This window comes from Nomascus leucogenys, chromosome 1a, assembly GCF_006542625.1.
Source record: "Nomascus leucogenys isolate Asia chromosome 1a, Asia_NLE_v1, whole genome shotgun sequence".
NCBI lineage: Eukaryota > Metazoa > Chordata > Mammalia > Primates > Hylobatidae > Nomascus > Nomascus leucogenys.
This window is the reverse complement of record NC_044381.1, coordinates 61833379-61855897: the sequence shown is the minus strand read 5'-3', so window position 1 is coordinate 61855897 and position 22519 is coordinate 61833379. Positions and strand designations below refer to the sequence as shown.

Here is a 22519-nt window from a genome sequence, read left to right as displayed (position 1 = left end):
CTTTTAGAGCTAAGTTGAGAGAAATAGTGTTTATTGAAGATGGCCTTATTATATGTAGTGCATTCCTGTAGATCCTATGACTATCAGGGATCTGTACCTACATTGTACACCTAAGAATAACTTTATTGCACTCTGTTTTGGCATTATAACACTGGCCTACATTGAGAACCAGGATAGAAAACTGTTCTGTGAAATGCTTTGTGTTGTAAGGACGTTTTTGAGAGTGTCGCTTACTGTATCACATGGTATGGGAAAGATGAAACTTTGCATTTCAGTAACAAGAATACTTGTGCTGCTTCTGAGAAACTGGATTTTTGGCATGTTACAGACAATGAGTTATGTTTTACTGGGTGCTAGAAAGCTCAGATTTCATTTGTGGCCCATCTCTAACAAGTGCACTTTCCAGCTGCACTCCTGACTGCTTTGTAATTTCCCTCCTGCCCTTACTTTTCTCTCATTCTGATTCCCTCATCTATTTTTTGGTTGTGTTTTGTAAGATACTTTATGTCCAACAATGTTCTAGCCATATTTAAAGGAATTTAAATAATGTAGTTTATGATTTGAAACTCACAGGCTAAAGCCAGGTGCTGTGGCTCACACCTGTAATCCAAGCACTTTGAGAGGCCAAAGTGGGCGGATCACTTGAGGTCAGGAGTTCGAGACCAGCCTGGCCAACATGGCGAAACCCTGTCTCTACTAAAAATACAAAAATTAGCTGGGCGTGGTGGCGTGTGCCTGTAATCCTAGCTACTCAGGAGCCTGAGGTAGGAGAATCACTTGAACCTGGGAGACGGAGGTTGCAGTGAGCCAAGATCATGCCACTGCACTCCAGCCTGGGCAACAGAGTGAGACTCCGACTCAAAAAAAAAAAAAAAAAAAAGAAAGAAGCAGCCTAAAAGTCAGATTTTCACGTTATTGTTATTAGTCACATGAGTTCTTGCCCCCAAATCCAGGGATCTTTTATCCTCTAGCCAAATTTAGAATAAGGGACTGTTTCCAGCAACTTTCAAAGTACATACTTCTAAATATGATTAAATAAGATATAAAAGTTTCTATTTCTGGAGTAACATTGTTATAGCAGTAGTAGCATAAAATACCTTATTTTAGGAGAAGAGTACTGCAGGGAAAAGAACAAAGCCAGTTTATGGAAATAGATTTTTAGCATTGGAATTGGCATTGGCATTTTTCTTTGAGAATTTCATTTTTTTAATTCTGTTTTTGTTTGTTTTTTGTTTTCAATTAAGAGGAATAAATAGGCCTTGTTTTACCTTTGGAAATTCTGAAAGAATTATGTATAAAAAAAATCCTAAGGAAAAATTATTTTAGTTGCTTTTGAATGGTATTCAAATTTCTTTTCACCTACCGTAGTATCTTCCTTCTGTTAAATGATACTTTATATTTTATAAAATATTTTTCAGCATCAGCATGTTGATACAGATATAATATTTACAATTTGCTTGCTACCTTCTTGGGAGTTGAAGTCCTTTCTCGCCCAGCTTATTTTTTTTGTTGTTTTTTGTTTTTTGTTTTTGAGGAGTTTCGCTCTTGTTGCGCAGGCTGGAGAGCAATGGCACGATCTCAGCTCACTGCAACCTCCAAATCCCAGGTTCAAAGGATTCTCCTGCCTCAGCCTCCAGCGTAGCTAGGATTACGGGCATGCGCCAGCACCTCAGCTAATTTTGTATTTTTAGTAGAGACCGGGTTTCTCCATGTTGGTCAGGCTGCTCTTGAACTCCCGATCTCAGGTGATCTGCCTGCCTCGGCCTCCCAAAGTGCTGGGATTACAGGTGCGAGCCACCACACCTGGCCCTTTCTCACCCAACTTCTGTATGGCATTACTGTGTTAAAGATACATTGTTTGACAACAAATAGAATGCTTAAAGCACCAGTAACAACACTTATTTTAAAATATATGTTGTATGGGCCGGGTGCGGTGGCTCACGCCTATAATCCCAGCACTTAGGGAGGCCAAGGCAAGTGGATCACTTGAGGCCCAGAGTTCGAGACCAGCCTGGCCAAATGGCAAAACCCCATCTCTACTAAAAATACAAAAATTAGCTGGCATGCTGGTGCATGCCTGTAATCCCAGCTGCTCAGGAGGCTGAGACAGGAGGATTGCTTAAACCCAGGAGGCAGAGGTTGCAGTGAGCTAAGATTGCCCCACTGCACACCAGTCTGGGCAACAGAGCGAGGCTCTGTCTCAAAAAAAGAAAAAAGTTGTAGGAATGAAGGCTAAGACATTAAGACGTTATGTATATATTAAGTAGGCATGTTTTTTGATGTTCCTTAAGTTTATTCTAACTTTGAAAAGTATTCATTTGATAAGTAAGGGTTTCTTCTTTCACTGATTCCTAAGTTCAGTGGACTCTTCCACTGAAGATTTTTTTTTTTCTTCACAAATCTGGAAAGTAGCTTGTTGAACGAACTAAATGACCTTTATAGGCTTTTGTATTTATAAAACTTTTGATTTTATATTTGGACAGACTTAAGTTTTAACCTTAATTACTATGATCTTCTACCATGAGGGATATACTAAAAGTAATTGCCAAAATAGGGTTAATTGTAAATATAAATGTGAATAAGGTTAGATTGTCATTTCCTTTCCCCCAGGCAGAAGGATTCCTAGAACTAGGATTAACTTTCTTTGCTCACATCTCTGGAATTCAGTTCTGTTTTGCCAAAGAATGGTAAAACAGGTATATACTTTTCTTTCTTCTGCACCTATTTTTAAGTGAAAAGTATTCTTTCTCATTCTTACTCTTACTAATTTCTTAACACATAAAAATCAAGTTTAATTTGATAGTAGTGCCTGTTAGTCATGTGAACCCTGTACAACGTATCTATTTATACTGCTTCACACATCACTCACAGGACAAGTTCCCACAAAGACCTGTTTTGTTCTACTGTTGATCCACCCTAAAGAAACCAGTTTCCAAACTGTGCACAGCTTTGTAAATCAAGATGAACTGGTCAGAAATTGGATACAGAAACAAACAAGGAACCAAAGAATGCTTCCTAGTTAACAAGCAGAATGTGTTATATACAATAAAATTGCAGGTAATGAAATGTCTGTGTTCTAAGAATGTTCCAATTAGGAAGTTAATATCACATTCATATTGAAGTCATAGTTCAAAGTCATTCAGTTAAGGAAATATAAGTAATACTTAGTAAGATATTCTAGACAACACAGAAGACAAATGATGAATGTGAACTTTGATTCTGCATTTCTTAGCTGGCTTTGTCTATGATAACTATTAATAAGTACAAAGGTTGAGAGGACGAAGAGTTTGGTGTGTAGGTACAGATTTCCTTCTTTCTGGCAACAGTTAGGGACCTAGAGTAAGGAGGGGATATAGTAGCATGCAGAACTGGGACTCTCCATCTATGTCCAGAAGGAAGGAATGCACCCATACACAATTTGTAAGTAACAGAATGTATTTCTCATCATAAAGTTAAACATAATATATTCACACTTCCTGATGGTGAAGATTCCTTGAAGAGAAAAATTAAATAAAATGAAATACATTCACAGCTTAATTTATGGTTTTTCACAATATTCCTAAAATATTTTCTCATTGAATAAATGTTTTATCAAATATTTTATCTTTTTGTTTAGAACTTTCAAGAATATCAAGCTCTGTTCAAAAATTGTTTCTTTCAGATGATCTGATGTAAACATTGTGCTTTTAACTTAATATCTAATAGCCTCCCTAAGAATCTGCATACTTGTGATGCATTTCTTTCTCCCCTTGAGAAATTTTAAAAGAAAACAAAAGAAGCAAAGAAAATTGTAAATGTCTTCTGCTCATTATTCCAACAATAGGCAAAGACCAAGCTTCCACAGCCAAAGCAAACTAGAGAATTCTCAGAGTACTCAGTGAAAATATATAGTCTGTGTCCTCAATCAAATGAGTATGTTACAAAAATATAAAACTATTAGAGAAAATACAGGACACATTTAAATTTTTCCTGTCTTCCTTCTTCCCCAACACATTTTGAAAAGAAAATTACAATAAAAAAGCCTTTTCTCCACCACAGATATTTACATACGAATACATATTTTTTAAGTTTGAAGAAACCAAGTTAGTAGGGGGAACTTTTCTAAAACTTTTTTAACATGAGAATTCAAAAGCATGAAATTGAAAAATGAAATGCCTTTTTGCTTCCAGCTGCTTCTCCCTGGCACCCCTTCCTCAAATTTCAGCCTCTGTTCTCTTCAACAAACTGACAGTTCAGGACAGCCCAATTTCTCAGTTTAATTCCAACTCATGGGGAGGATTTGAATTGTTGAAATGATAGTCTTCAAATATGAGCAAGATTTTCTTTTTTATTATTATGTTTTTATCGAGATATAACTTACATACTATGAAATACACATATCTTAACTGTGCAGTTTGAGTTTTGACACATATATACATCAGAATCAATGGGAAGGTTAAAAATTTTCTAGATGAGGGCCAGGCCCCAGTGGCTCATGCCTGTAATCCCAGCACTTTGTGAGGCCGAGGCGGGTGAATCATATGAGCTCAGGAGTTCAAAACTACCCTGGACAACATGGTGAAACCGTGTCTCTACTAAAATACAAAAAATTAGCTGGGCATGGTGGCACGTGCCTGTAATCCCAGCTACTCAGGAGGCTGAGGCGGGAGAATTGCTTGAGCCCCGGGAGGTGGTGGTTGCAGTGAGCCAAAATTGCACCACTGCATTCCAGCCTGGGCGACAGAGTGAGACTCTGTCTCAAAAAAAAAAAAAAAAAAAAAAAAAAAAAAAAAAAAAAAAAAAAAAGAAAAAAGAACCATTGCCTTTGTAAAAAAAAATAACAAATTGAGTAATATACATAAAAATACATAATACATCATAAATTGTTATGCAGATTAAGGTTCAGTTATATTTTAAAATTTACATCTCATACACTCTTATGGGATTTGCAATGCTGGCTCACATGTGAAATTCTCAATTTGTCTTTGTTTGTTTTTAAGAAAATTAATGCAAAACTTCATGATGGAGTATGTCAGCGCTGTAAAGAAGTTCTTGAGTGGCGTGTAAAATACAGCAAATACAAACCATTATCAAAACCTAAAAAATGGTGAGTTAAGATTCTTCATTACCTTACTTGGTGGTATATGTATCATAGTTTATTATTTCATTTCCTGATTTTCAAAGTTGTGTCCAAATAAATGTTAAAGTAAATAATGAAAAAATTCCATTCTCCCCTATAGAATTTCATCTTGTGTGCTGAATCTTGGTTTGTGAAGGCAGACAGATTTAAAATGTAAATTCATCATTTCCTGCCCCATTCTTTCATAAATATGCATCATTTTTATAGGACTTTATTCATGAAAGGTGGGTTAGGGCTGAGAAGAGAGTATTTGTTTTCTACAGTTCTGTCTCCCACTGATAAGGTAATACTATGCACCATAAATTATCCATTCTTTCTTTTTTTTTTTTTGAGACGGAGTCTCGCTCTGTCGCCTAGGCTGGAGTGCAGTGGCGCAATCTCGGCTCACTGCAAGCTCCGCCTCCCGGGTTCACGCCATTCTCATGCCTCAGCCTCTCCGAGTAGCTGGGACTACAGGCGCCCGCCACCACGCCCGGCTAATTTTTTATATTTTTAGTAGAGACGGGGTTTCACCGTGGTCTCGATCTCCTGACCTCGTGATTCGCCCGCCTCGGCCTCCCAAAGTGCTGGGATTACAAGCGTGAGCCACCATGCCCAGCCAGATTATCAATTCTTAAAACGGATCAGACCTTTAGACCTTTTAATTCAACTCATGAAGATTACAGAAATGGCTGAGGTTAAATATTAGAAGTGAATCACTAGATTGCTAACTTATTATTTCTTTGGGAATAGAGGTCTAAATGAAAAGATACTAGATTTTGTTTCTGATCCTGCCATCCCTAACTCCTTTTTTTCTTTCTTTCTTTCTTTTTTGAGATGGAGTTTTGCTCTTGTCCCCCAGGCTGGAGTGCACTGATGCAATTTCAGCTCACTGCAACCTCTGCCTCCCAGGTTTAAGCGATTCTCCTGCCTCAGCCTCCCGAGTAGCTGGCAGTACAGGCGCCCGCCACCATGCCTGGCTAATTTTTTTGTATTTTTAGTAGAGACGGGGTTTTGCCATGTTGGCCAGGCTGGCGTCAAACTCCTGACCTCAGGTGATCCGCCCACCTAGGCCTCCCAAAGTGCTGGGATTACAGGCATGAACCACCGGGCCCAGCCTTAACTCTTGTGTAATTCTGGGGTTCTCTTATATCAGCCTTCTGTGTATCCTCTACAGCTCCCTGACATCCTTCAGCTCAGCTGTGTAAGGACAATATTGGAGAGTAATTGCTGCATGAAAGAGAAAAGTGATTATCTTAAATAAAAATTAGCATTTTTCCTTTTACATTATAAGATTTAATTTGGTAATCTATATAGTAGCTATTTAGACTATATTTGCTCTCAGTTGCCTTATTTTTCTGACTATTCAATAGTTTCATCATCTTTGAATGCATTTCTTCCTTTATGGGAAAAAATTTTGCTTACAGTTTAGAAAATCAGTCTAAATAATAGATACAGTACGACCTTTGTTTATATCTACTAAAAAATTATGTCAGCCTTTTGCAAATCTGAAACTCAAGATATAAAATAATTTGTTTACTTCAAAATATTTAAACACTGAAAGGCAAAAGTGTTAAGGAAGGATAAACTAACTTAAGCTTTTTAGATTTTTTTTTCTGTACCCCATTTTGGAGCAGTCTACTATTTATTACAGGTATAGTTGACCCCCCTTTTATTTTATTTATTTATTTATTTATTTATTTATTTATTTATTTTGAGATAGGGTCTCGCTGTGCCACCTAGGCTGGAGTGCAGTGACATAATCTTAGATCACTGCAACCTCCGCCTCCCAGGTTCAAGCAATTCTCCTACCTCAGCCTCCTGAGTAGCTGGGACTACAGATACATACCACCATGCCTGGCTAATTTTTGTATTTTTTTGGTAGAAACAAGATTTCACCGTGCTGGCCAGGCTGGTCTCGAACTCCTGACCTCAAGTGATCCACCCACCTCAGCCTCCCAAAGTGCTGGGATTACAGGGGTGAGCCACCCCCCACCCCGCTTTTAAATAGTTTTACCAGCTTCTTGCTCCTTTTAGTCTTTTCTTCCTATTCTCTAGCATTTCCTCCCAAAAGAAAACACTTTTAAACAAGTCTGATGAGTTTTATGCTTAGTGGCCCAAATTAGCAGTAAGGAAATTTGGCAACTATTTGCATTACCCAATTTTAGATTTCCATGAATGAATTGTGTTCTCTGCTAGAGTAATTAGATGTTGATTGCAAAACAAATCATGTAGTTTTAGTTAATAGGCCTCATACAAGATTTGTAGCTTTCTGAATATTTTCAACAAGTTTTTATTCCTATAAAGGTATTTTAAGATTTCATCATCCATCTCCATTTTCTCTTTATAGTGTTGTTTCCTAAAAGAAGTTGAAGTGTAGGCAATAAACAACATTTATGTAGTCATAGCATTTTAATAGATTAGTGCTGTGTAACAAAGGAAATGATTTTAAAACATTCCTGCCTTATCCATCATCAGTATTTAAATCTCTTACCTTTAATATGTGCTAAGTGCTATATGTTTATCTTCATTTTGAATGTGTCAGTGTGTAAAAGATCACATCAGTTATTGTAAATTTTCCAGATGCTATATTTTGCTGTAGAACTTCTGAACTTATGTATTTTTTTTTCTCGCGACAGAGCAAGACTCCATCTCCAAAAAAAAAAAAGAAAAAGAAACTGCTAGTTAAAACAAGATCTTTTAGAGGAGGAAAAAAGTCCTTTCCTTCTACCAATCTAAGTTCTCACCCTTGGCTCTCTAACAAAAACCAGATTAACAAGAGAATAATATACAGATTTATTTAATGTAAGCTTTTTGTGACACCAAAGCCTTCATAAGGAAACAAAGACCCAAAGAAATGGGTAAACTTGTGTGTTTTTATGCTACGTTTGATGAGGAGTGGAAAATCATGGGAAAAATGTGATACGGGACATAAACAAAGGGCTAAGCGTAGTAAACTAAATGAGCTAAGGGTAGTAAACTAAACAGCAGGGCTTGTTCATTCAGATTCCTCTTACTGTTCCTCTGTTTTTAGAGATAAGCATGGTCCTTTCCTCTAGGTATAGGAAGGGCACCTCTCATATTAGGGTCTTATGGCCTACTTCAGGGGTGGATCAGAGAGTCCTTCCTACATTTGCTGTTTGTCACATTTCTTTAGCTCAAAATACTCAGTATGCCAAAGCACCATATTTTGGGGTAGCATGTTCTGAATCCCATCAGACTAAACATATTACTTAGGAGGTTACTTGCCTGGCCTAGAACATCATGTATTTCAGATGGTCCTGAACACATGGCACATTAGACATATTGGAAAGTCTAGCTTTCAAACTCCAATCCAGGATTGAGAGTGTTATAGAAAGTAAAACTCACTTATATTCATTCAGTTCACTTTCTCTGCATATTAAGACTTGACCAACATTGTAAGGGATTTGAATCCATTGCTTATGCTGATAGTAGCATTACTTGTCTTAAAAAGTTTAATGTTTTGTTCAAGCTAATCACTTATGAATTAAATTTGTCATTTGTTAGGGTTTGTGTATGAATTTTACTGGATATATCTTTTGTCTTTGTTTTTTTTGAGGCAGAGTCTCACCCTGTTGCCCAGGCTGGAATGCAATGGTGCGGTCTCAGCTCACTACAGCCTCCGCCTCCTGGGTTCAAGCGATTCTCCTGCCTCAGCCTCTGGAGTAGCTGGAACTACAGGCACACACGTGCCACTGTGCCCAGCTAATTTTTGTATTTTTAGTAGATAGAGTTTCACCAGGTTGGCCAGGCTGATCTTGAACTCTTGACCTCGTGATCTACCCGCCTTGGCTTCCCAAAGTGCTGGAATTACAGGCATGAGCCACCACACCCAGCCTTGGATATATCTTTTGTATAAAGATTTATTTTTCTGGCATGCTGAGTATTTCCATCAGTTAAAATGTTGAATATTGTTTCATGTGTCTATCTGTTGCCACAAATTGTGTAACTAACTGATGTAGATAAAGAAATGTTCTGCACAACATAAAATATAGGGTATGGTGGGGCTTTTTATAAGTGACGTTTCTTTTAGAAGTAATAATATCCTGGATATTGGGAAAATTAAAACTTTTTCTCCCATTTGTTTATCTTGTGAATCACCAAAAACCACACGTTAATTAGCAAATTTCCAGTTGTTCATGGGATCCAATGCCAAAAGTTAAATCAAAGAAAAAGAGTTTGACATCTAAACTCTTCAAACTTACCTGTTTCAACCATGGGAAACAAAAATTATACTGCGTTTGTAGCTGACAGAATATTTCATGTTTCTCTTTTTCTTTTTTCAGTGAGGTGACATGCTGCAGTATTTTTATAAACATGTTCTTTATGGAATTTTCTCTCAGTTACTGAATACAACCCTGGACCATCTCCAGAGACTTTTTAGAAAACAATAAATGTCCTAACTTAAGTTGGAAGAGAGATGAATTGAAAATTATGTGTGTACTGAAGGAGGATAGGATGATGGCTATGAAAGACGAGGGTATAAAAAGCATCTTACTTATCAGCGATATATAAACAGTGTGACACTGGTACTGTCCTTTGACGTAATGAGATAAATATCTCTGACTACTCAAAGCTTTAGGTCTTTGTAGAAATAAAGTGATAAGCTCATAAAGATAAAAGCACCAAGACCAGCCACCACCCTTAATTGGAAGTCAGCATAATCTGTACCAAGATCCCCCTACCCATTTCTTAAGGCCAGTACCTACTACTCCCTGGGGGAGGGCCGCAATGGTGCTGTCGACATCTCCCTTGACATAGAATGGCATAAGCATTGTTAGACTTGAAAAAGAGGGTTCAGACTTTAAGCTTATTCATGTATGTAAGAATTAGGGTTCAGGAAAAGTCTAAATCTTTTTGTATAAAGTTTTATTTTTCAAGTGCCTTGTTTTTTACTTTTGAAAAAGAACTCCAAAATAAATGAAAACCATTCATTACCATTCCTGGTCAATCCCAAGTCATTCATGAACACTGTAAACAATCTCGATATGGAGCTGAATTGTTGGAGAAACAAGAGATCTTATAAATATAAAACAATCCCAGTCAGTAATGCCTATGAAAAAAATAAACGTAAAAATATATTAAATAATTTGTATAACTCTTAAGGAAGGAATCTTGATATTTTTATACTTAAAAGTCATTATAGACATTTATATATTTTTCCAGGTACTAGAAATATAAATGTTTAAAAGATTTTGTCCCTTTCCTCAAGCAGTGCAAGGCCAAATGAAATTAGTTCTTTTCTTTATTCTGGGCTCAGAAGGATTATACTTCTTAAACCAAGACAAAAGTAAAGCAGATGGAGGTGAGATTCAAATGCAAATTGATTGGATTCCAAAGCCTTGTTTTCCTTTTCTCTCAGTAATTTCTCAGCATTGTATTATTCAATTCAAAAAGTCCTTTTCTCCTCTTCACCTGGACCTAATGCTTCATTAATTTTTACAAATATCACCTATCTTGTTTATGGACATTGTCTGCTGTTGAGTACCACATATCCTGCTGAAGACCACCCTGCTTTTATTTATTTATTTATTTATTCTATTTTTTGAGACGGAGTCTCGCTCTGTCGCCCAGGCTGGAGTGCAGTGGCACAATGTCAGCTAACTGCAAGCTCCGCCTCCTGGGTTCACACCATTCTCCTGCCTCAGCCTCCCAAGTAGCTGGGATTACAGACGCCCACCACTACACCCGGCTAATTTTTTTTGTATTTTTAGTAGAAACGGGGTTTCACCGTGTTAGCCAGGATGGTCTGGATTTCGTGACCTCGTGATCCGCCCACCTCAGCCTCCCAAAGTGCTGGGATTACAGGCATGAGCCACCGCGCCTGGCCCAGCCTGCTTTTATTTTTTAATACATATACCTGTGGAAAGATAAATAGATTTTGCTTTCAGGCCCTGAAATGCCTATGCTGGTACCTAGAAACCTTTTTTGACTTTTATTTCAGGTAACCAAGCAACCTTTTCTCCTATTAATTTAGAAATGTGGCAGACAAATACCCCCATTTATGTGAGAATCTCGAGCCTGCTTCTTTTCTCTACCTATTAAAAAAAAAAATCACCAGCATTATAACGTTAGCCCATGTTTAACCTTGCCATAGTAGTAGAAAAGAAAAGAGAAGCTGGTATAAAACAGCACAGTCCTCAAACAGATTGGGGTCTGAGCTTGGAACTGGACCTGTGAATTCTTTACATCTGTGGTTCTCAGTTAAGGAGGTGGCTTGAGGATGGTTTGTCCCCAGGAAGGGTGCTACTGACACATAGTGTAAAGAGACCAGGGATGCTGCTAAACATCCCCACAGTACACAGGACAGCCCACCACAATAAAGAAATATCCAGCTCAACATGTCAAGAGTGTCTTGGTTGAGAAGCCTTGCTCTGTACCGAATAGATAGATACTCACAAAGCCAAGGCGCTGAAACATCCTGTATCTTAGTTCAGTGGTTTTCAAACTTTTCAGCTGTCACATTCTTTAGTAAAACGCTTATCCAGGAGTCCCATGAATACAACAGGCTAAAACAGAACTGCCCTAAATGGGGAGAAGGGAGCCCAGACCTTACATGCTGTGTGATAAATGTTCATTGAAAGTAGATTTCATCATAAAAATATTTCAAGTGAAGGAGGAAAGAGAATATAACCTGCCTTGGAACCAGCATTACTCTAGAGATGTCTGGCCTGAGAGTTTCATGTCATGAGGATGCTTTATTCCTTTAAAAACTGTTTCCTTTTCATTAAATATTTTAATTGAACAGAGTCACTCTTCTGGCCCTCACATCCAGGTTTAACCCCTCCAGATTTATTGCCTCTCAACTTTTATTCCCACTGATTGCCCAAGTGTACCCCTTACCTATTCATACTTCATTGCATTGAATAAGTAAATTCTCCTCTTTTAAATTTATCATTGCATCTCATCTCACCCCTACTCAGATACCTCTGTGGTTTCAGAGTTGACTAAACCAGTGGTTTAAAAAAACAGTGGGGGAGGGAGGCAGGCACAGTCGCTCACACCTGTAATCCCAGCACTTTGAGAAGCTAAGGCAGGAGGATCACTTGATTCTAGGAGTTTGAGACTAGCCTGGGCAACATAGCAAGACCTCATACCTACAAATAATTTTAAAAATTAGCCAGGCATGCTGCCACGCACCTGTGGTCCTAGCTGCTGGGGAGACTGAGGCAGGAGACTGAGGCTGGAAGATAACTTGAACCTGGGCAGTCAAGGCTGCAGTGAGCTGTGATCACACCACTGCACTCTGGCCTGGGTGACAGAGCAAGACCCCAGCTCAAAAAAAAAAAAAAAAAAAAAAAGCGTATTTTACATAAGTTGAGTCAAGGGCTCCAGTGGTGATGGGTGGGACTCCAGCAGCAGGAGGCTAAGAGAGCTTTGTCACCAGAGAAGTTCTGCTTTTATATGTCTACTATAATGTGAGAGTTGGCTGGGGGGATTGGTTGGTCGGCGGGAGGGGGTCCTCTAGACTGTAGGGAAAAAGGTGTTACTATTTGGGAGAAAATGAGATGGGGGGCTGAGATGTTGCCAAATAGGTTACGTTACAGGACAGGGGTCCCAATCCAGACCCCAGGAGAGGGTTCCTGGATCTCGTGAAAGCAAGTTTATTAAGAAAGTAGAAGAATAAAAGAATGGCTACTCCATAGACAGAGCAGAGCCGGGGGCTGCTGGTTGCCCATTTTTATGGTTATTTCTTGATGATATGCTAAACAAGGGGTGGATTATTCATGTCTTTCCTTTTTAGACCATGTAGGGTAGCTTCCTGACATTGCCATGGCATTTGTAAACTGTAATGGTGCTGGTGGGAGTGTAGCGGTGAGGACAACCAGAGAACATTCTAGTGGCCATCTTGGTTTTGGTGGGTTTTAGACAGCTTCTTTACTGCAACCTGTTTTATCAGCAAGGTCTTTATGACCTGTATTTTGTGCTAATCTCCTATCTTATTCTGTGTCTTAGAATGTCTTAACAACCATCTGGGAATGCAGCCCAGTAGGTCTCAGCCTCATTTTACCCAGCTCCTATTCAAGATGGAGTTGCTCTGGTTCACACACCTCTGATAGTTATGCCACCATGAGGCTGTTTTCCTAACCATGTGCTTGCTCCCTCTTTGCTACAAAGCTTTCTTATAACTAAATTAGCCAAACCAACAGGTTAAAGATAATATTTTATTAACCAACCCCTTTCCTTTTTTTTAGCCTCTATTTTTAAAGGGAAGAATTTCTATACCCCTAAAATGTTGCTTAGTAGAGTATCACTGTCATCATTTTTCAATGAAGACAAATTAGTGGACAGAGAAATATATTGGCCAGTTTATGGTTAAATTCGTGATAGTTTCTTGCACTCAGTCCTTGGCATTGTATTATTATATGTGTCTATCAATTGGCATTCATTACTTATATTTGTTCATCGAGCAAGCACTCAAGGAAACCAGAGTCTCCTTAAACTAGTTGTAATCACAATTTTGATAGGTTATGTTAAAAGAAAACTTAAGACAAATTAAATTTAACAGTTTAATTGAGCAAAGAATGATTGAAGAATCAGGCATCTCCCAGAACCAGAGTAGTTTCAGAGCAACTCTCAGGGCTGCCATGTGCTTCAATAACAGTTTTGGACAGAAAAAGGAAAGTGACCTTTTTCTGTCCGAAACTGTCCAAAGGTCACTTTCCTTTTTCTGTCCAAAACTGAAGTACATAAACAGCTGGATTGGTTATAGCTTGGCATTTGCCTTATTTGAACCTACTTTGAACAGTTGGCTGACTGTGGTTGGCCGAGACTTGGTTATTGTTACAATAGTAGGTTACAGTCAGTTGACACATCAAGTTATGTTACAGTTCAGTATATAGAGAGAAACCTTTAGGCCAAACTTAAAATATGTACCCAGGCAGCTTTAGGCCAAATTTAATTTATCAGTAGATTCCATCTGTAGCCATCCAAGCTGTACTTGTTCTCAGTGCTTAGAAACTGAGCATACCACTCGCTAGGAGGTACCTGAGGAATAATGTATACTATATGCAGTGATCAGTGCAAAGTGAGTCCTTGATCTCCATGCAATCTGAATTTGTAGCATCTGAATGGAGACCTATGATTTAAATGGCTAATTTTTATAGTTCGTATGTTTTAAACACTTTGACTTGCCTCCATTTTGATATATTTGTAGTCAATGAAAAGGAAAAATAAATTGATACAAATCCATTTATTTTACAAATAAATACATTTGTAGTCAATGAAAAGGAAAAATAAATGGATTTTTTAGTGCATTACTATGAAAGAATTTTTGCATGTTTTTTCCTCTTTAAAGAATATGTTTATTTCAGGACATCTGAACATTATATGCCTTATTGTAGAATCTTCTAATAAAACAACTGTTTACATGCTAATAAGCATTGGGTATCACAATTGGTAATAGGAAGGGGAATGCAAAAGCTTTTTGTTTGTTTGTTTTTTGTTTTTTGAGACAGAATTTCGCTCTTATTGCCCAGGCTGGAGTGTAATGGCACGATCTTGGCTCGCCACAACCTCCACCTCCCAGGTTCAACCGATTCTCCTGCCTCAGCCTCCCAAGTAGCTGGGATTACAGGCATGCACCACCACACTCAGCTAATTTTGTATTTTTAGTAGAGACAGGGTTTCTTCATGTTGGTCAGGCTGGTCTCAAAACTCCTGACCTCAGGTGATCTGCCCGCCTCAGCCTCCCAAAGTGCTGGAATTACTGGTGTGAACCACTGCACCTGGCCCACAAAAGCTTTATATTTTATAATACAGTTTGAGCGTCCCAAATTCCAAATCCAAAATGTCCTAAAATCTGAAACTTTTTGAGTGCCAACATAATGCTCAAAGGATATGTTTATAGGAGCATTTCAGATTTCAGATTTTTGGATTTGGAATGCTCAACTCTTAGTATTAGCAAATATTTCAAAACTTGGGGAAAAAAAATCTGAACACTTCTCATCCCAAATATTTTAGATAAGGGATTCTCAATCCATACTAGGGTCATAGCCAGAGAAGAGCCTTTGACTTGGTGATATTTTCTAAAGAGAAATAGCTAAAGAGAAATGAACAAAGTTAAGTGCCTTCCTGATAGAATATATGACAAGAAGAAACAGTATAGAATGTAAAAGATCTTGGTTAAAATTGAGTGTTTAATTTGTGTGTTTATTCCCTGAAGACTGACTTTTTTTTTTTTAAGTAGACACGGGGTTTCACTATGTTGGCCAGGCTGGTCTCGAACTCCTGACCTCTGCCCGCCTTGGCCTCCCAAAGTGCTGGGATTACAGTCATGAGCTACAGCACTGGCCAAGACTGACTTTCTATAGTTTTATGTTTACCACTTAAACTGACATAGCAATGTGATTATTTATCCAGTTGATAGATTATCAAGCCCCTTCATATCCTGCCCCAAATTTCACCCATTATTTTTGTTATTAATTTAGGGTATCAGATTAAGTGGAAATAGAAGATGAAGTTCATATCAGTTGTATTCATTACCTTTTAAAGATTTATTGGCTAAGAGAGAAGAATTGGTACTTGTAAGCATTGAGTTAAATTTTGCACCAAACTCCGGGTGAAATCTCAGTCAATTTCATTGAAATAAGTAATTATTAAATATCATATTACTCAGTGAAAAACTGATTACTTACTGCTGCAAAGAACATAATAAATTAGTAAGGAAAATTTGTTCTAAAATACAACAGGAAAAAGATATTAAATGATTAAAACTTCATTGTTAGCCTGTTCCTCTCTTTAGATGAGTGTGTACCTATGTGTAGTTTATTTGAAAAATTAGGTAAGTTTGTGATGGCAGAGGTTATTAAGATGAAGATAGTCAAAACATAAATGCTATTTTCCAGAATCCAAGCACAATTAAAAGGTAGTAAATACTTCAACAGTAGTCCAGGTCTTTTCTTTCTCCTTCCTCCCCATTCCTCATAAACACGGTAAAGATCTACTATAAATAGCTAAGAAAACCCCTGCAGTTGTGTATGTTTTTCCTGCCATGAGCCATGATACAGCATCACTTCCACAAATAAGGATTAGGAATGGCATTGCAGAGAATATGTCTTAGATCAATAAAATCCTTATTAGTAAGAATTGGGATGTAGAAGTAGCTTTGGTATTATAGAACCTTTACTGGTATTTTGGAAGTGCAGTCTTTGTACTATTTAAGGTCCGAATGATGTATCCTTTCTAGTGGAATTTTAAGTGTAAAAGGTTGAAACCAGAACACTTAAGAAGTCCCTTAAAACTAGAAATCATTCTATTGGTGGGAATTTTGAGAATTATTGCTGGAATTCTTCAGAGAATGTTCAGGAAGCTGGTGTTGTTTGGGGAAATAGGGTAAATGGAAAGGAAAAGATCCCAAGTACTTCAAGCTGGCCTGTCTAAGGAGGTAATTGAAAGCAATTAAATATATATATATATATATATATATTTTTTTTTTTTTTTTGAGATGGAGTTTTGCTCTTATTGCCCAGACTGGAGTGCAATGGCACGATCTCTGCTCACCGCAACCTCTGCCTCCCGGGTTCAAGCCATTCTCCCGCCTCAGCCCCCCAAGTAGCTGGGAATGCAGGCATGTGCCACCACGACCAGCTAATTTTGTATTTTTGGTAGAGACGGGGTTTCTACATGTTGGTCAGGCTGGTCTCGAACTCTTGACCTCAGGTGATCCGCCCGCCTCAGCCTCCCAAAGTGCTGGGATTACAGGCGTGAGCCACTGCGCCCGGCCGGTAATTAAAATATTTTACCCTCAAAATATATTTCTTTGACGTATTTTGAAATGGCTGCCACTTCACCATCCTGACAAAAGTGGCCTTGCAAAGCTGTCTTAAGTGGGGAAAATTTATATCCATATAGAATCTCCATTAATGCAGTCATACCCCCTCCCCTTTCTCTTTCTTTCCCCAGATCCAGGAGAGACTGAGAGCAGGACACCTTTAAAAGTCTCTCTGAGGGAGGCTCCTCTACATAACCAGGCCACTTTTGCTGGCCAAACCTCTTCCCTGCTCTGCTTTACCAGAATCTAAGCTGCCATTCTTTCTGTAACCTCAAGATATTATAAGTTTCTGAAACTATTGAGAAGTTGGATCTTCATTCTGAAGGCTCCTGTGTATGCACATTAAGTAAATTTATAGCCTTTTCTCCTATTAGTCAATCCACCTCTTGTCAATTACTTTAAACAAAACTTTAAGGGGCCAAGGGCCAATGGCTGCCACATCATATATATTATATATTTTAACCCCAGAATTTGAGTTCAGAGTGGACAAAAAAGATATTTATTTTAAATTTAACATTTTCTTCTTATTTTTCTTTTTTGGGACAGAGTTTCGCTCTTATTGCCCAGGCTGGAGTACAATGGCACAATCTCGGCTCACCACAACCTCTGCCTCCCAGGTTCAAATGATTCTCCTGCCTCAGCCTCCCGAGTAGCTGGGATTACAGGCACGCACCACCATGCCCGGCTAATTTTGTATTTTTAGTAGAGACGGGGTTTCTCCATGTTGGTCAGGCTGGTCTCAAACTCCTGACCTCAGATGATCCGCCTGCCTTGGCCTCCCAAAGTGCTGGGATTACAGGCGTGAGCCACCGTGTCCGGCCACAGTTAACATTTTCAAACCTCTGGCACATATGTTGGATTCTAATAACAACCCTGTAGAGGTAGCAAGAACAGATAAGGAGGTGGCCTTAGAAAAAATAGGTGTCTTACCCTGTAAGCTAGTAAACAGTATATTCAAAACTAGCATCTAGATTTTTTAAAGTTTCATAATCTATTTCTGGCTTTTATTTTAATGTCACGTCCCTAACTAAGAGTTTTCCATTATAGAACGAAAATAATACCTGTTAGAACACCTTGTCTTGTGTAACCAGGTCTGCTGTAACCTGCAAGAACCAAGAAGCTGGACTGGATGTGAAAGATAATTTACTATAATTCACGTGTTGTATTAAGAACAAAATTGTCTCTAGGAACAGTCCATGGTTATATTGGGGAATATTATTCCAATCAGAGCTCTTAATTTCTGAGCAAAAGCAAGATTGTTAAAGATGACAGATAGGAAACTGGATTCAACTTGCAATTATTTTAAATAGCATCCTCAATGTACAAGACACTGTGTTGTATGTCAAAAGAAGATAGCAAATGAATCTGTGACACCCAGGAATTTACCATCTATTTGGAGAGAGACTCCACAGATAATTCTGGGCAGGTTGCAAAAAGTGCTAGGTGTGAGTAAAAGGAGAAGGAGATGCAGAGGACACAAGGTAAAGCTGCAGGAGAATAAAATGAAACCCAGAGAGACAGGTCTAGAAAAGACTTAAAGGTAGAAGAGTGGTATGAATAATGTTTATAGGAAACCCTGTGAGGAGGGACCAGGGAATGGAGGGAAAATGAACAAGAATCCTGTTGACTTTCATGGACAATACAGATAATCCCGGGCTGTCTTAATATGTCCTGTTTTTTTGGTCCACATAAATTATCATTTCTTCATTCATTTGCTCTTGTTACTTTTTCTTTTTTCTCATTGCATAACTTTTGGTGATCCATGAACAGTAATCAAAGTTGCCTATCAAAAGGAGGTTTCAGTCTATTTTGAATATACATTAAATTAAAAGAAAACTAAACTTGGAAAGTTGGCTTAGGGTCTGGATTTGAATTTTTAAAAACTGGGTTATTATTTTTGTTCTTTTATCAAACAAAAACAGTTACATTTTACAGGTCTTTTTTGTCTATTTTTGTTTTTTGAGACAGTCTGTCTCTGTCACCCAGGCTGGAGTGCAGTGGCGCGATCTCAGCTTACTGCAACCTCTGTCTCAGCCTCCTGAGTACCTGGGATTTCAGGCGCCCGCCACCATGCCTAGCTAATTTTTGTATTTTTAGTAGAGATGGGGTTTCATCATGTTGGCCAGGCTGGTCTCGAACTCCTAACCTCAAGCGATCTGCCACAAAGTGCTGGGATTACAGGCGCAAGCCACCACACCCGGCCATATTCTACATATGTATCTGTTCCTTCATGTTCACCAGTGTGTGGCAATACACATTGGCCATTTTTCAGTTCCAAAATCTTTTTTTTTTTTTTTTTTGAGACGGAGTTTTGCTCTTTTTGCCCAAGTTGGAGAAAAGTGACACAGTCTCGGCTCACCACAACTTCTGCCTCCCGGGATCAAGTGATTCTCCTGCCTCAGCCTCCCGATTAGCTGGGATTACAGGCATGTGCCACCATGCCTGGCTATTTTTGTATTTTTAGTAGAGACGGGATTTCTCCATGTTGGTCAGGCTGGTCTCAAACTCCCGACCTCAGGTGATCCGCCCACCTCAGCCTCCCAGAGTGCTGGGATTTACAGGTGTGAGCCACCACGCCTGGCCTCCAGCATTTCTTATAATAGGCTGAGGCTGTGAAGGTTAATTAGTGATTTGAAAATTGTGTCACCACGGCCAGGTGCAGTGGCTCACACCTGTTATCCCAGCACTTTGGGAGGCCAAGGCGGGTGGATCACGAGGTCAGAAGTTCAAGACCAGCCTGGCCAACATAAGTGAAACCCTGTCTCTACTAAAAATACAAAAATCAGCCAGGCATGGTGGCATGCACCTGTAGTCCCAGCTACCCGGTAGGCTGAGGCAGGAAAATCACTTGAACCTGGGAGGCAGAGGTTGTGGTGAGCTGAGATTGCGCCACTGCACTCCAGCCTGGGCAACAAAGTGAGACTCCGCCTCAAAAAAAAAAAAAATTGTGTCACCACATTCCAAGAGTATTAAAATGTCCGAGAGTGGAGTTTTAGTCATTGATAGCTCTTTGTATCACATTATAGTATAAAATAACTGTAAACTGTGGCTTTATTGTTGTTTGTTGCCAACCATGGTCTTACTGTCTTTAAAGGTGAAAGCAGTAGAGAGCTTTTATTACTTCCATCAATGCCTCTCCAGTTCATGAGGACTCCAGTTCATGCTTTGATTTAAAATTGTCTGCCCTAAAGTATTGAATAATTTTTATTTTTTATTTTTCATAAACTACACTTGGTCAGAAGTAAATATTTTGTACCCGTTATGAATTATTGGCTGTAAACCCAGTACTTTGGGAGGCCGAGGCTGGAGGATGCCTTGAGCCCAAAAGTGCTAGACCAACTTGGGCAACATAGTGAGACTCTGTCACTACAAAAAATAGAAAAAATTAGCTAGGCGTGATGACGTGCTCCTGTAGTTCCAGCTATTCTGGAGGCTGAGGTGCGAGGATTGCTTAAGCCTGGGAAGTTGAGGCTCCAATGAGCTGTGATTGCACTACTGTACTCCAGCCTGGGCGACAGAGTGAGACCCTGTCTCAAAAAATAAAATTAAGAATTATTGTAATCTACTTGTCTACTACATTAAGACAAGGTAGTATAGCCTCTTCATTTACTTTCAAACTTGTAATCTAGGGACACAAGGAAGTGAATTGTGTAATAAGTTCTTATACTCAAGGTACTTAGAATTTGGGGATATTATTTCCTTAAAAGCATTCTCTAAGTAGCATATGTTATCCCATAGTAAAGTTTTATGATCTTGCTATGTTGAGTACAGAAGACTTAGAGCCATTGCAGGAAAATAGGACTTTACGAAACTTCAGCAATGTTGCGTTTCTGTTTTGTACACCAAGGGTGGAGTACTGTGGCTCACTGTTTACGAAAGTGCCTCATCATCACATACATGAAAGTACAACAGGAGCTAAATTATGTTAAAGGTTAAAGTGTAATAACCAGGAAATGAAGGCAGTGCCAGAAGAGTTGTAATCACGTAAAGTCTGTTATTTCTAGCAAGTAGTAATCTATTTTATGTCAGTCCCAAAGGGAAACCCTAAGAAGATAGAGGAGAAATTTTACTTCCTTCAAACAGATTTTCCAGATGTTGATAGGTTTAATCATACAATACAAAAAGTTGTGTTACTGGCCGGGTGCAGTGGCTCACGCTTGTAATCCTAGCACTTTGGGAGGCCGAGGCAGGCGGATCACTCGAGGTCATGAGTTCGAGACCAGCCTGGCCAACATGGTGAAACCCTGTCTCTACTACAAATACAAAAATTAGCCAGGTGTAGTGGTGCGTGGCTATAATCCCAGCTGCTCGGGAGGCTGAGGCATGATAATCACTTGAACCCGGGAAGTGGAAGTTGCAGTGAGCTGAGACTGCGCCATTGCACTCCAGCATGGGGGACAAGAGTGAAACTGCATCTCACAAAAAAAAAAAGGTTGTGTTACTATGACAACAGTGTCATAAAAAAACTTAAGCGTTTTTTGTTTTTTGACTGGGGTTGTGGAAGGGATGATACAGTGATTACTAGTATAATTTGATGCTACTGTTTTTGTTCATGCTAAGCTGCCAGGACTTTTAGTACCCATTATAAAAAATCAGACTCAGAGAAGTTAAAGTGACTTTCAGAGATTACATTGTTACCGGGGGAGCCTTCCTTGCTCCCAGAGCTTCCAAGATGGTGGCAGGCCACTTCCAAGATGGCGGCATGCCGTTTCCAAGATGGTGGTGAGAGGCGACAGCGTGCTGGCAGTCCTCACAGCCCTCACTTGCTCTGGGCGCCTCCTCTGCCTGGGCTCCCACTTTGGCGGCACTTGAGGAGCCCTTCAGCCCACCGCTGCACTGTGGTAGCCCCTTTCTGGGCTGGCCAAGGCTGGAGCCAGCTCCCTCAGCTTGCAGGGAGGTGTGGAGGGAGAGGTGCGAGCAGGAACCGGGGCTGCGCGCAGCGCTTGCGGGCCAGTTGGAGTTCCAGGTGGGTGTGGGCTTGGCGGCCCCCCACTCGGAGCAGCTGGCCAGCCCTGCTGGCCCCGGGCAATGAGGGCTTAGCACTCAGGCCAGTGGCTGCAGAGGGTGTACTGGGTCCCCCAGCAGTGCCAGCCCACTGGTGCTGCGCTTGATTTCTCACCAGGCTTTAGCTGCCTTCCTGCGGGGCAGGGCTCGGAACCTGCAGCACGCCATGCCTGAGCCTCCCACCCCCTCCTTGGGCTCCTGTGCAGCCCCAGTCTCCCCGACGAGCACCGCCCCCTGCTCCACAGCGCCCAGTCCGATCGACCACCCAAGGGATGAGGAGTGCGGGCACACGGCACAGGACTGGCAGGCAGCTCCACCTGCAGCCCCGGTGCAGGATCCACTGGGTGAAGCCAGCCGGGCTCCTGAGTCTGGTGGGATGTGGAGAACTTTTATGTCTAGCTCAGGGATTGTAAATACACCAGTCAGCACCCTGTGTCTAGCCAGGGTTTGTGAATGCACCAATCGACACTCTGTATCTAACTACTCTGGTGGGGCCTTGGAGAACTTTTGTGTGGATACTCTGTATCTAGCAAATCTGGTAGGGACATGGAGAACCTTTGTGTCTAGCTCAGGGATTGTAAACACACCAATCAGTGCCCTGTCAAAACAGACCACTCGGCTCT

At 39.8% G+C, this 22519-nt stretch overlaps 1 protein-coding gene across 3 annotated transcripts in view; it reads left to right on the top strand.

Annotated features, from left to right (window-relative positions):
- The window catches only part of C1AH9orf85 (chromosome 1a C9orf85 homolog), a 74468-nt gene that overhangs the window by 30642 nt on the left and 21307 nt on the right, over positions 1–22519 (top strand). For 2 of the 3 annotated variants that reach the window (XM_030809966.1, XM_003267405.3), the window contains exon 2: positions 4980–5086. In XM_030809966.1, the coding sequence (XP_030665826.1) occupies positions 4980–5086 (107 nt within the window). Of the gene's footprint in view, positions 1–4979; positions 5087–9405; positions 9866–22519 lie in introns of those variants that run through there. The other variant, XM_030809963.1, reaches the window with a different exon arrangement.